The sequence below is a fragment of the Daldinia vernicosa genome, assembly GCF_022497035.1.
Source record: "Daldinia vernicosa strain CBS 139.73 unplaced genomic scaffold F5Y00scaffold_1, whole genome shotgun sequence".
NCBI classification, from domain to species: Eukaryota; Fungi; Ascomycota; class Sordariomycetes; order Xylariales; family Hypoxylaceae; genus Daldinia; species Daldinia vernicosa.
The window spans coordinates 1,056,041-1,069,081 of record NW_025953917.1 but is presented as its reverse complement, the minus strand read 5'-3'; the positions used below and the strand labels follow the sequence as shown (position 1 = coordinate 1,069,081).

The following is a 13,041-nucleotide window of genomic DNA, read 5'->3' as shown; positions in this document are numbered from 1 at the left end:
GGTTCTACGCATGTACCTTATTATCATCTGTACCTGCCTACGCATTGTCGCGTCTCCACATACATACATGTTAACACCTACTCCCTACTAACTAACGAGGTACCTCTGAAGGTACCCACCGTTCCTTCCACTACCTATAATGCAGGTGCGGCAGGTACGAAGGTACGTTTAAAGGCATATGCTTAGGAGGAAGGTACGGATCCGTAGTTGCCTACGATAATATCAACAATCATCCGCCTAAACTTACATGAATTATCCAATCAATTCTTTAGGTTACCTCCCAATCATCTTACCCAATTCACAGCTCTGTCAATGCGGGAGAATACGGAAACTACGACTCGTAGGAAACTGTAGACGAGAAACACTTGCAGATCTGAAATTGTATCTTCCTTTATTCCTTCCTTTTTTTTTTCGGTGGTAGTACAAGGCAAGTGCTTCCGGAGAGCTCTCATGGAGATATTCCTACCTAAAGCACCTAAGAGATAAGCACATCGGTACAATTTTACTGTCTAACCTCTACCCAATGTACATATCCAACTTTAAGGTATCTTCGATCTTGGGGAAAGTTAACAGTTTCTTCATATAATATAGGTACTCACTACAACTCGCCCATATCAGGTTGGTTTATAGCGATTTCCCTTCTCAAGGCTTGTTCCACATCAATCTCTGCGGGGGCCACTTCGTCTAGGAACTTTAGACCTTCCGATGCTCTGCCACCACAGGCCTTCTCTAACGCGAGAAACGCAAAGTGACCTCCTACTACCGGGCGAGCCATGAAGTTAGGCCCAGGAAATCCGCCATCACCCTCCGTCTCGTAAAGGTCCGTCAGTGGCCGATCTGGGGGAAGTTAGTTTAGAATGGACCGCTATATTGGGCGAGAATAAGGTAATAGTAACTATACGCACCTGTTGCAGTCTCATTGACCCATGTCGCAACATGTTGTAAAATCTCCGTCCGTACCTTCTTACTTGTCACAGCGGCCGCAAAGAATTCCCAATCGCTCTTCGTATATAGATGACGGCTATCTAACGGCAAACCGTATTTTTGAAGCACAGCATGGTACCAGTCACTCTGGATCTGGTAGATTTTATCTGGAATGAATGTTGATTTAGGCTTGGTGATAGCCTCGTCCCCTATAGGTTGCTGTTCTGAGCCCCAGAATCTGCTCGCTCCTAGAGAAGAGGATGTATCTGCAGGCAGATGAAAGCAAAGCAGAGCATCGGCGAAGAGATTATAGATTGTCGTCCACGATCCGTACCAGGTGTACGCTAACTTCGCGTGTGTCTTATCTTTGGATAGTCCAAAGTCCTGCCACTTGTCGATATATTCCTCAGCTACGTTGCTGTACCACCTGGAGTCGGCCTTCTCACCGACAACGTTAGCAATTTCACTCATGGCCTTAATGCCAATGATACCCTTCAACGCTAGGTTCGTCTGATTGGCCAGCCAACCAGCAAAGTCGTCGGTGCAAAGTTGATTCGCAGGGATGAGCGACTCTCGGACGAGGTACCCCGTCCATTGCTTCCATAGCTTGTATGAGCGTCGTACCCATCTTGTAGCCACCTTTTCACCCGTAGTGCCCAAGTCTTCCCATGTGCGATCCATTCCATATTCATTAACTAAGAACGATCTCTTCACAGACTCCAAGTTGAGTGTCAAAGCGTCCCCCGGTACAGTACGGACGAACTGAGCTTGTGAATCGTCTCTGAGAGCATTGACAAGTGCAAGACCCATGATTAGCATATCGCCGCATTCTTCGACGGGCATATATTCGTCATTACCGTCACCATGCCCCGTCGCATTGGGAAAGTGGTATCCAAGATCATGCATGCTGTAATCGTTGGGATACAGACCGCTCAACTGGTGTTCGAGAAGAGGTTCTAGTAGATATGCTAGCCACTGGGGGTTGGTATATAAGAAGAATGGGAATGCTGGGAAGATAACGTCGACTGTCTGGAAGTTTCCGTTCGATGATATCTCCTTGAGGAATATAATAGGATTATCTGGTGTACCGGAAAATTGTGTTGCTCCTAGCACCTGGCGAGCTGACAACGCCGCGATGTCTTGGTAGTCTTGTGAGCCCGAAGCATACGCGTCTTTGGCGAGTTGCTCGGAGTAGTTGCTAGCAAGATAAGCTGCAGTTTCGTAATCGTCGTAGTGGAACTGCAACATTTCATGAGTACCCGAGAAATAAAAATCCCACAAGGGACGCATCAAGGTCAAGCCTCTGGCTGAGGCAAACTGAACGACAGGATCCTGAGTGAGGGCAAATGTGAATATAACGCTGTCCTGGGCGATACCAGACGACTCATTCGACCTCTTCTTGAGCTTGAAAGTCTTGGAGAAGGCGAAGATAGGTTCCTCCTCAAAGATTCCACGGTAAGAATCGTCGACCTCATTCTTCAATGACCCGTGCTGGGCAAAATGACGTCTTATGGAGTTCGATTCGCCAGACTGATGTTCAACGTCGGCCGGAGCGGAGATATGGATGGTTCCCCATTCAGAGTGATCGTAAAATTCGGTTAGGAGCTGCTCATAGCGCCGTGTGATACTCCAAGTCTTGATGGGGGTCTTTGCATTGTCACTCTTTTCAGTCCGGACGAGCCCCCATTCTATCTTATTATCTCGGTTGCCGCTAGCCCATTCTCCGTTTATGTCCACGTATAGGCTTACATCTGTCGAACCTTCTACAATGCAAGTCAGGTATGACGCCGGTAGGGACTGTCTAAATGTCGATGTGGGCGTGATAGGAGACAAGAACGAGAGAGTAATCCTCACGTCGGACCCTGGGATAGAGTAGGTGAGATTCGTAGTTGAGGCGTCGAACGTAGCACCGTCGTATTTAGGAAAGGAGACGTTATAACTAACAAGAATTAGGGCGAGAACAAGGCAAATCGATACTCAAAGCCATTCACTAACCTGGGAGACTTGCTAAGGAAATCTTGCGAGCGACCCAGCAGGGGGTATACCGTCTTATTCTCGGGCACGGAGGCTATAACAGCAAAGCCGACGGTACTGCCAGTCCAGAATATCGGCCAATGTTCCCACGGGGCGTCTCGGGCATGGGCAAGCCATATACTCAAGTAGGGGTTTCGTACGATCAATGGCAGTACGGGCGGCGTCAGGGACGAAGCATTGACGAGGACTAGACACAGCGCCGAAAGGGCCGGCCAGAGACACAGCCTCATGGCGACAGATCAAGCGGGCACTTGTTTATTTCTAAACTAATGGAAGAGAGATGTGAGGAATTGAGGGAGGATAATGCGTTCGTTGGCTAACTAAACATAAAGCTAATGTATGTATGCGATGTCGTCGGACACCTGGAGAATGAAAAATAATGCTATCTGAGATATCTAGAGTTCGGCGCAAAAGTGACGATTAATCAACAAGCAGCACGAGAGTAAAGTGCGGGATTCAAGAGAATGTAGATCTAGAGAACACCGGGCCTCCATGCGGACGTTGGAGGAGAGAAGAGAAAAGAGAGAAGACTTGTTTCAAATGATGAGTGCAGGCTGAACACAATAAGTACATGTACCTACCTCCTTACAGGTAAACAGGATCCACCTCCCCCAGGTTTCGAAGACAGCGAAGGTAGGAAGGATGAACGAACGGAAGCCCGAATAAGCCATTGACAGAAAGGAGTGACGACATTTCCCCACAAAATTCATAGTTTCGGGGGCTAAGGAGGTACCTAATAGGTAGTATCAGTTGGAGCTCATCAGGGCAGCAGGGGTCATGCGACAACAGCTTCTCCAGCCGTGTGTCTTAAATAGAGGTATTTTCCCTCATGCACCATATCGAGCTAGAGAATGAACTGCTAGCTGCAAGGTCCCTTCTAATACTGAATTGAGGTGCCGAGGCTGGGGAGCTAAATCGAAAACGTACGAGACGAAACCCCTCCTATACTTCCACCCCTCCTATATAAACTACCTAATACAATACCCCACAGTGGTCCGCCTCGTCTCTAAAGAGCTTTGTTTAACGATTTATACTTCGACAAATTACCAAGACTCACTTAACGATATATAATGTAAGAAGTAGATTGGGGTGCTTCGAGTGAATAATTAAGGAAGGTTTATTCTAACAAGTCTAAACGACTTTAAATCCATGGGAACGACAAGCTACATTGTATTGCTATAGGGCGTCGAAAAGGCGTACTAATGAACAGTCCTCCTAAAAGAACCAACCCATCTTCTCCGGTTTAGTCCACCTGGAGCCGTTTCTTCCCGCATTGAGGCCATTCAGAAACGTGCAGTATATCTACACTCTTGCGATCTAAGGATATGTATTAAGTCACTAAAGTAGGTAAGTACATCCTAACTTATAAGTAATGATAGGATAACTAGATGCATTACATAGTAAAGGGGTAAAACATCAGGCTTTTAACGCCGAACACATATGTTTATAGCTTACCTAACTCCTCGTGTTGTTAAACCGAAAGATGGAATTGTCCGCAAAGTCCTTTTTAGACCTCCAAATCTCGGTGTCTACTAGCCCGCAAAGCCGCATTATTGAACCCTCTTAAATTTTATATAGCCATTATCTAGACGATATTACCCCGCTGGCACTGCATTGCTGTTTTATATTATTTACTACGAAGTATAGAGCAGTCGAGAGCAATAATGGCAACCCTCAATGGAAAAGTATTCGCAATTACTGGTGGTGCTAGCGGGATCGGGTTTGCAACGGCACAGATAATATCTAAACGCGGTGGGATCGTTTGCATAGCCGATGTTGACCCAGCGGCCATAAGCAAGGCGGATGAATACTTTACCAACCAAAATGCGCCCTTTACTGTTACCAAGGTAGATATTTCTAAGCGAGACCAAGTTGAATCTTGGATCGACGGTATCGTCCAAAAATACGGCAGACTCGATGGCGCTGCAAACGTCGCGGGTATAATCGGCAAACATCATGGCTTACGAGATGTTGCTGATCTCGACGACGACGAATGGCACAAGATAATCGCAGTTAATCTCACGGGGACCATGTATTGCTTAAGAGCTGAGCTCCGAAAAATCGTCGATGGTGGTTCTATTGTGAATGTTTCCTCTATTCATGGGCTTCAAGGTACCTAAGTCAATGGCCCAGTCTAACGTCTAAAGAACGATAGCGCTGATCGCTAATCTAGGGTTTGCCAAACATGGAGCGTATGATGCTAGTAAGCATGGTGTTATAGGTCTGACAAAAGCGGCTGCCAAAGAAAATGGAGTCCGGCAAGTGCGTGTCAACGCAGTGGCCCCGGGAGCCATATTTACTCCGCTGATGGAGAAGCACTGGAAAATCCATAATCGACCGTCTGATGCACCCTTTGATGATACAGCAGCTCTCGGCAGACAGGGCACGGCGGAGGAATGCGGCCACGTCATTGCTTTCCTTTTGGGTCCTGACTCCAAGTACGTGAGTGGGAGCGTATATTCTGTCGACGGCGCGATGTAGCCCGCAAATATAATCAACTCCACTAGAAGACATCTTCAGGTTGGACTTCGTGATTCCTTCCGTCCTCTCGAATGTGTTTGAGTGTCTTATCTCGAGACATGGGTTTACGCATGTCATAAGCGTCTTCACCGTGAGCGGTGGGGTCGTTGACATTATCACCGTAGTAATCCTTGACTACACGATATACGCTATAACCCATACTCTCGTAGAAGTTGATAGCTCTCGTGTTGCTTTTCCTTACGAACAGATCGACGAACCAAGAGTCCCCGGCTTCTGCAGCAACTTCGAGCTTTTCGGTAAGAATCTTTCCAATGCCAAGACGGCGAGCTTCAGGGGCTACCGTGAGGGCAGTGATATGTGCGTGCCATGGTAGATAGTGCTCAGAATATTGGAAGTAGTCTGGAGAACTTTCCAACTTGCCCATGACTGTAGAGTAATGTATAACCTCGTTAGGCTAGGTTGTTAAAATTATTATAATAGAAAAAAAGATTGTCACCTACTATAGCCGATAATGTTTCCGCTGGGATCCTCAGCGACTTGGAATAGTGAGGGCCATTTGGCAAAGTATTGGAGATAGAAACTTAGATCGTACGTCTCGGTCAACGGGTCAAGATTGCATTTGGAGAACTTGTCTAAGTCATCGGGGCGGAAACGTCGAAAAGAGGCCATGACTGCAGGATAATTAGGTACTAATTAATTCCCACTGAGCTACCGAACAGTAAAAGAGAGGTTTCTGTATCGGAGACGCTTGGACATATGTCTAATTTGCTGGCATCGGTTGCATAAAAAAAAAAGGCCCAGGCAGAGGTAAGCGAATAATAGAAAAGGGGGCTTAATAGAAATAAGATTACGATTAAACCAAAGATCGTAGATCTTTTTTTTTCTCTAGTTACTTATTTATCGTAGCGGTTGGGCGAGATATAAAAGTAAAATAGAAAAGCGATATAAGTTCTGTTGGGATAGCAAACGCAAGTTCAAATAATGCGCAATCATCAGGTATGCGAAATAATAACTGAATCGACCACAGCGCCCACAGCGCACACAGCGCATTGCCCCTCCAAAACATGATAATGAAAATGGAGGTGGGGCTACCTAGCGGCTGGCTCTTTAAGCGCATTTGGTAATATCTTGTATCCATGTACCTTCGACTACTAACTCGTTTTACATTTTAAGCACGCGGGAATCGGCAGGTGCCTGTCGCCGGAATACACATGCAACCTACGCTGGCATAAGTCTGCTAGGTTTAGGTAAATGTGGTTCCTATTTTTACATCTGATTACATATTACACAGCAGTCTAGGTAGTGCCAACCCTTGCTACCTCGTTCAATATCGGTCGTTTATTATTGGGTGTACTTGATCCTTTTCAAACACTTCCATTTCGTGCGTACGGTACCTATCTACCATTCTAAATCACCAACTCAATATCGAAAAAGTTTCTTGGACGGCCATACCCTGCGACGCGGACTCTCGGAGGAAAACAAAAAAGACAATACATACAAGACAGACAATACAAACGATAGCCCTGTTCTTGACATTTCAGTTCCTTTGTACGACAACTCGAACTGAGACACCGTTTCTACCCCATGATCTACTCGACTATACGCACAACGAAGTTGTTACTTCCTTGAAATTCCTCTATATAATACGCCGCGGGATCTAGCATCGTAATTATGTCGAGACCACCGCACACCCCTAGCCATTCCCGGCAAACTTCCGCCATCGATACCTCTTTTCAGCACTCGAGTCCTAATATATCGCCTCGCAGCCGACGCCAGTCGAAATCCTCCTTTCAGGACCCTTTAACACCCTTACGCAACAGTATGAACGAATCTGAGCTCAATGATCTCAGCAGTGGTGGTATGGGCCACGATAATGGTCTTGGAAATTTGGCAGATGAGTTGGCTGAAGCTTTGTCTGGATCCGGCGAGGAGGAATATTACGAGGACGGGGAAGAACTGTCGCAATTAGGACTCGATGAGGGGGGCCAAGGACAGGCGCCAACTGATGGGATTAGGGATAGTGGCGTTGACGTAGAAAGCCAATCGGACCATCGAGAGAAGACCAGGAACGCAAGCCTGGGCATACCTTCTCCCCCCGCGCGCGGCCACCGACGGACTGTAAGCGCATACGACGGAAGCGAATATGGTTCTGAATCCGATTTAGAGTCGCCTGGTATGCCGCCAAGTCTAGTTGCTAGAATCGATGCAGTGGAATCCCTAGCCCGAAGAGGGACTGAAAGCAATGGTAGTTCTAATGACGCCGTATTTCAACGGTTAACAGTCGGACTGAGAGACTTGGGGTCACAGTCTGGTGTAGAGGGTAGCACTACGAGGTGAGTGATGATTCCTAGTTCTACTAACCCTTTTGAATATTTTCTAACCAAAATATTTGTCGAATTGTAGATTAATAACGGCTCACTCGGCCTTGGCAACACATCTGGCGCACCAGACGCGGCAGCTCCATAACCTCAGCTTCCCTCTATTATCGCCACTAATGCAGCCCCCGGATCCGGATGCTCTTGATTCCCTCTTTCCGCTACTAACTTCTATCTCGGACGAAATGCCGCGGCCCGCGACCTCCGCTCTTAACTCTCTGAGCGCTTTACATTCCGTAACGTCGGACCTTGTGCAAACGCTGAACTACCTTTCCGACACACTGCACATGTCACGGCAAACCACAACCACCGCCACAAGACGGCTAAGAATGGCCAAGGAAATGGTAGCGGAGATAAAACGCGAAGAAGAGCTGAGAGAGGAGGGCGAGAGGTGGCTGACGAAAGGTAACTGGGGCGAGAGGTTACAAAAGCGCGAATGCGCCGGCGTATGCAGGGAAGTCGTCGGGGGCTTCGAGGAAGTATGTAATGGCTGGAGGGCTCGTCTATTAGCCCAGGCAGAGTCGGCATAGAGATGGCTTGAAGCACGGGAACACGCGTGAAGTAACGAAGCCAGGAAGCAAGCATATTCTATTTTTCGAGCATGATTCGGAAAATGACGTCCATAATATGCGGCTGGATTGGCCTTGTTAGCTCGGACTCTATTTTGTCATTTTTTCTTTTCGGCATGGCGGTGGATACGTATTGATTGCAACTCAAGAACATGGTGGCGTTGATATCAATTGGGCGGCTTTGACCGGTTGTTATGGCCTCGGGATAGACATAAAGACTTGAATGAAAGCATAATACCCGATGGTGGCGGTGCTCCGTTAATATACACAATGAGAATACTCGCTGTCTTGGGTAGAGAACCTGTTGGCGGACTGTGGTTTAGGTACTCATCTTGAGACTTCGTGGGTATCCCTTACAGGCCAACCTCACCGTTGTCTTAGCCCATTGTCCGATATTCTTAGCGAGCTTAAGAACGGGCTGGGTCACAACAAATTATAGGCTAGAGTAGCATTGGAGTATCTTGATTCTAGAATAACATAGACATCTAGGAGAAATACTAGTAGAATATGAGAAAGCCCGAACCATGCCAATATATTTATTATACGTAGACAAATTAAATTTTATAACCATATATGACATTGAGCGTGATGATGGTCCGGGCCTGTAAGGAGAGAGGCTACTATTCTTATTAAAGAATGTGTATATGTGTATTAAGCAATAATAGAAATTAAAGACTGCCTATATCTCAGGGATCCAAACTCGAAATCTGTTGATCAAACAGTGTGACCGGAAAGTGAATGTTAAGGAAAATGACTACCAGCTCCTCCCGTACTATCAATGTTAGATAGACCGCTCATATCGTAGTAGATCCTGCTTTCTTGTGTGCTGGGCTACTAGATCCTGATGTGCATGCTTCGATCTCCACGTCTCCTGAAGGACTTGCCAAAGCAGACGATGGACAACACCCATCGAAGGGCCTCTGCCCGTCGATTTTCACGTCTACGCGCGGCGCGTCCCGAGGACGTCGTAAATCGGCCTCCGCATCGTCATCGACAAGCACCACCATCCACACGCCAACAGCCCCGTTCGACCCCAGCAGCGGCGTGCAGTGTATCCATCTGCTCTTCCCGCGACTGTCCATCCGGGTCACCCAACGGACCTTGGTGGTGATTCCGCGGCCGGAGGCGAATGCTTGGGCGACTGCTTCTCGGACAGCGGGCGGGCCCCCGATCCGGGACATGAAGCTGCTTTGCAGCATGCCGGGGAACCGGAGGGACGGGGAGGCAAAGAGGACCCGTAGGTGAGGGTGTGGGCGGACTAGGAGGTAGTGTTCGAAGAGGCTGGTAACGCGACTAGCCGACGCGGTCGATATTCGAGGCAAGGGGTCGGAGTCTACGCGTGTCGGACCGTGGTGTCTCAAACCTGTCTCGGAGCCTGTCGCGTCTTCCCGGCGGCGACGGTGCGTACTACCGCCTACCTCTTGAACGATTTTCATCTCCGAGGAAGTAAACATTTCTGCGAGCTCGCGGAATTCATCTTTGGCGCTCGTATGAGCACTGGCGTCCTCGCTGTGCTGCCTCCGGTCAACAATGCGCCTAAGAGACTCGAAGCCTACATATTCCTTCGCCAGACCCGAGACATCTACTTGGGCGCTGATGTGATACCGGATGATTCCACGGTTGTCTAGAAGAGGTGCGGCCATGACGAGGTTCATGAATGGAGAGCCGTCTCGGCGGTAGTTTAGTAGAACCTCGCAGTGCTCCTTTCCGGCGTCCAAATGCTCTTTTATTCTTCTCGCGCTCGATTGGCTTGTGCCAGGCCCTTGAAGGAAACGACAATTTCGGCCTAGGACATAGCCAGCTCCATACTATAGTAATCGATGTTATTAGTTACTATCTACGTGGTATGGACGGTTTTCATAATATGATGTAGGTATGGTAATTGGCTGGCATGTCATATTGGCAATGAATGCGCATTGATTTCGAATATCTCCTACTCACCTGGGTCATTTGATGGAACTCTGACATGATTTAGCTAAACTGTTGTCTCTTTACTCGGTGGTTGGACTCACCTTTGCTAGCAAATACAATTGGGCTGTCATGTCTTGATGGATCTATCAAGCAGAAAACATCAGCCAATCCTTCAGAGAGATCTTGGAGGTGGTTAGGCAACGTATTTGTAATCCGCTGCTTGATAGTGACGGCCACCGTCTGCATCCAAGTATGAGTGATGTAGGCAGGTAGGTCCTCTCCAGCCAGAGTTTGAAGTGCCTCGCTAAGTCTCGCCAATAGGGATTCGTTGATGGTATTTGAGATCACCGCCTCTTCATTAAGGCCTACTCCCTTAACAGAGACCAAGGATCGAATAATGGAGTTTGAATATCCTATGGCCTTCAGTGCTTTTAGAGCATCCAAATAATATACTAGAAGAGGGACAGATTTTGGCTTGAAGACGCAAAGGAAGGATGCAAACCTTTCCAGTAGGAGCTGATCGTTGATGATAGCCTCTAGATGCTCTGCCGAAAAGAGAGCTTCCGATATTACTTCCAGAGAATATTGAGGAGGTGCATCGTTGCATGGATATACAAGATCGAACGACGTTTGGTCGATTTCATCTCCACCCAAAGGTATAAGTTCGTCATGCTCCCTCGGTCCCTTGCTCTGGAGACCGGGAAGAGCTATGGCATCTCCAGGGGAGGGGGATGTAGATGATGAGTTTTCCTTCGACTTTGTAGACCGAGACAACACTACGAATATTTCGAGTTAGATCCCATCATCTTTTGAATGCTCTTCCAAAACACAGGGGGTTAATAGTCATACTACATCTCAGGAAATGGTCAAGGAAAATTATTTGATATGGTAAGGTGGATATAGCTAGTAAAAGACCTGGAATATACTTACGGCTCCTGTCAGGACTCGAGGCCGAGCGAGTCTCGGTGGAAGGTGATTCTCTAGGGGAGGTGGAGGAAATGAGCCCCGTTCGGCCACGTTCAGGGTTACTCTGGACACTATACAATAATCAACTCCTAGGTTAATAAAGCGCATAATTGGCGGCTTACCTATCCGGACGTCTCATACGACTGGGTTGGCGGTCTCGGAAAATGGCTTCTGTTTCTTCCCATATTCTTCTGAACGTCGTTGGTGACGAAACAGCATCAAGGAGAGCAGCTCCTAAGCGTGATCGTTTCTCGAGGATATCTAGAGGGCTACATTCATCTACGCCTTCATCTTCGCAATTTTTAAACGCCGCGAAGGACCGTACACTCGTTGCGACGCGGCTCTCATCATCGACCCCTGCGGACGATATCATTTGCCGTCTGCAAGGCGAATCACCACGTCTCGGCGGCCGTGACATATCGGTGTCGTAGAAAGCGAATAAAGTATGGATATGTTGGTTATAAGAACCTAGGAAGAATGGGATGAATAGGGGAAAATGAAGAAAGGAATGAGTGAAAGACCTTGAGGGAAGTTAATACTTGAGTAGAATCGTCTTAGGTGTTTGTAGGCACACCTTTTATAATCTGCCCCTCGCGCATTGACGGGCCACGCTGTGAAGGAAAAGCTCTTAGCCTGTCGTAGCTATATACTCTTATTCATACTAGGAGACCGGCTGTGACGCCGAACACTTAGTTATCTCGCCAAGTTAGAAACTAACGGCTGGTATAAAAAGTGCGGGATCATGTTTGCGGGGGATAGGCCTTCCCCGTTGAGCTCCTTGGTTGTCCTAGCTGGTTTTCTTCGCATCATATGGTCTTATGGTGCATCTTATAGATTATGGGCATCGCAAAACGTCTCTCGCAGTCACACCCTAGAGTTCATGATAATATGACGATATGAGGATGGAGTTACCAAACTTGGCTGAAAGTGGTCTTAAAAATAGCAGTTTGGAGGCTGTTGTACACGGTTAGTTCAATCTTAATAGAGTTGGGCCTTGAAGTAAGTAGAGTGAGTCACCATTTTTCCGAGTGTCGTCGTCACTACTTTATATAACATCTAGGTCTCTAACGAAGATAGGGGCTGAGCACCTAACTACCTAGCCGTAAGAAGTAACATATGCTACGAGCTCGACGTGGCATCGTATAGAGCTGACTCACAAAAGAGCGTTTGAAAAACACTCGAGTGTAATGCTGCTCTTGGCTGACCGAGCGGCTTTCGTAATAGGTACTGGTCTCGCAAAGCTTAATGTGTAATAGAATGTCCGAGGGCCTACCGGTTTCTCTTCAACAGGCTCTAATATGTTAATATAATAAAACCGATCACATGTGACTGCCGATGTTGTATTATTGAAGATGGTGATGATGGCTTATTTTGAGACTTATTGATTGCATCGTATTCTAGCTAATATTCTATAGATGTGTTTTGTTAGACGAGGGCTATATGTATAAGTTTTTATTAAGAAATTTCTATGTTAAAGTAGGTCAAGCATATGGGAAGCTGTTATGTATAAGATAGAATACATAGTAAGAATACCGATGATGTTTAAAGGGCGCTAAATTGGCGGAACTGGGTCAACTGGGCCAAGCTTATTTTGTTCCGATCGTGGATATTACTGGTTGGGGGATGTTTTGGTATTTTTCTTGGGCATGACGGATAAGGAAGCTTTAACGCGCTGCTGGTAGATCCTGCTTACATGTATTGTTTATGTATCTTAAACACGTTACATTCGCTTGCTAGATACATCTATGGTACACAAATAACGGTAGTGGGAATCCCATATA

The 13,041-nt window shown here is 47.1% G+C and overlaps 5 protein-coding genes across 5 annotated transcripts; 2 read left to right on the top strand and 3 right to left on the bottom strand.

Annotated features, from left to right (window-relative positions):
* Positions 1 to 351: 351 nt before the first annotated feature.
* Positions 352 to 3,599, bottom strand: F5Y00DRAFT_222943 (DUF1793-domain-containing protein). Its single transcript, XM_048005806.1, has 3 exons — positions 2,920 to 3,599; positions 906 to 2,863; positions 352 to 837 (listed from the first exon to the last, which is right to left on the bottom strand). The coding sequence occupies exons 1-3, from the start codon at positions 3,186 to 3,188 to the stop codon at positions 599 to 601; spliced, it is 2,466 nt and encodes an 821-aa protein (XP_047870302.1). The 5' UTR covers positions 3,189 to 3,599; the 3' UTR covers positions 352 to 598.
* Positions 3,600 to 3,977: 378 nt separating this feature from the next.
* On the top strand, positions 3,978 to 5,450 carry F5Y00DRAFT_5869 (3-oxoacyl-reductase). The gene is made up of 3 exons (XM_048013844.1): positions 3,978 to 4,305; positions 4,360 to 5,070; positions 5,132 to 5,450. Exons 2-3 carry the CDS (start codon positions 4,623 to 4,625, stop codon positions 5,437 to 5,439), a joined length of 756 nt encoding a protein of 251 aa, XP_047870301.1. The 5' UTR covers positions 3,978 to 4,305; positions 4,360 to 4,622; the 3' UTR covers positions 5,440 to 5,450.
* F5Y00DRAFT_5865 (acyl-CoA N-acyltransferase) lies at positions 5,451 to 6,218 on the bottom strand. Its single transcript, XM_048013842.1, has 2 exons — positions 5,940 to 6,218; positions 5,451 to 5,865 (listed from the first exon to the last, which is right to left on the bottom strand). The coding sequence occupies exons 1-2, from the start codon at positions 6,106 to 6,108 to the stop codon at positions 5,462 to 5,464; spliced, it is 573 nt and encodes a 190-aa protein (XP_047870300.1). The 5' UTR covers positions 6,109 to 6,218; the 3' UTR covers positions 5,451 to 5,461.
* Positions 6,219 to 6,652: 434 nt separating this feature from the next.
* F5Y00DRAFT_5823 (uncharacterized protein) lies at positions 6,653 to 8,921 on the top strand. The gene is made up of 2 exons (XM_048013836.1): positions 6,653 to 7,772; positions 7,843 to 8,921. Exons 1-2 carry the CDS (start codon positions 7,111 to 7,113, stop codon positions 8,342 to 8,344), a joined length of 1,164 nt encoding a protein of 387 aa, XP_047870299.1. The 5' UTR covers positions 6,653 to 7,110; the 3' UTR covers positions 8,345 to 8,921.
* Positions 8,922 to 9,177: 256 nt separating this feature from the next.
* Positions 9,178 to 11,678, bottom strand: F5Y00DRAFT_256861 (uncharacterized protein; the record flags this gene model as incomplete). The annotated part of the gene is made up of 5 exons (XM_048010477.1): positions 9,178 to 10,191; positions 10,325 to 10,344; positions 10,396 to 11,070; positions 11,225 to 11,331; positions 11,383 to 11,678. 5 exons carry the CDS (start codon positions 11,676 to 11,678, stop codon positions 9,178 to 9,180), a joined length of 2,112 nt encoding a protein of 703 aa, XP_047870298.1.
* Positions 11,679 to 13,041: the final 1,363 nt, after the last annotated feature.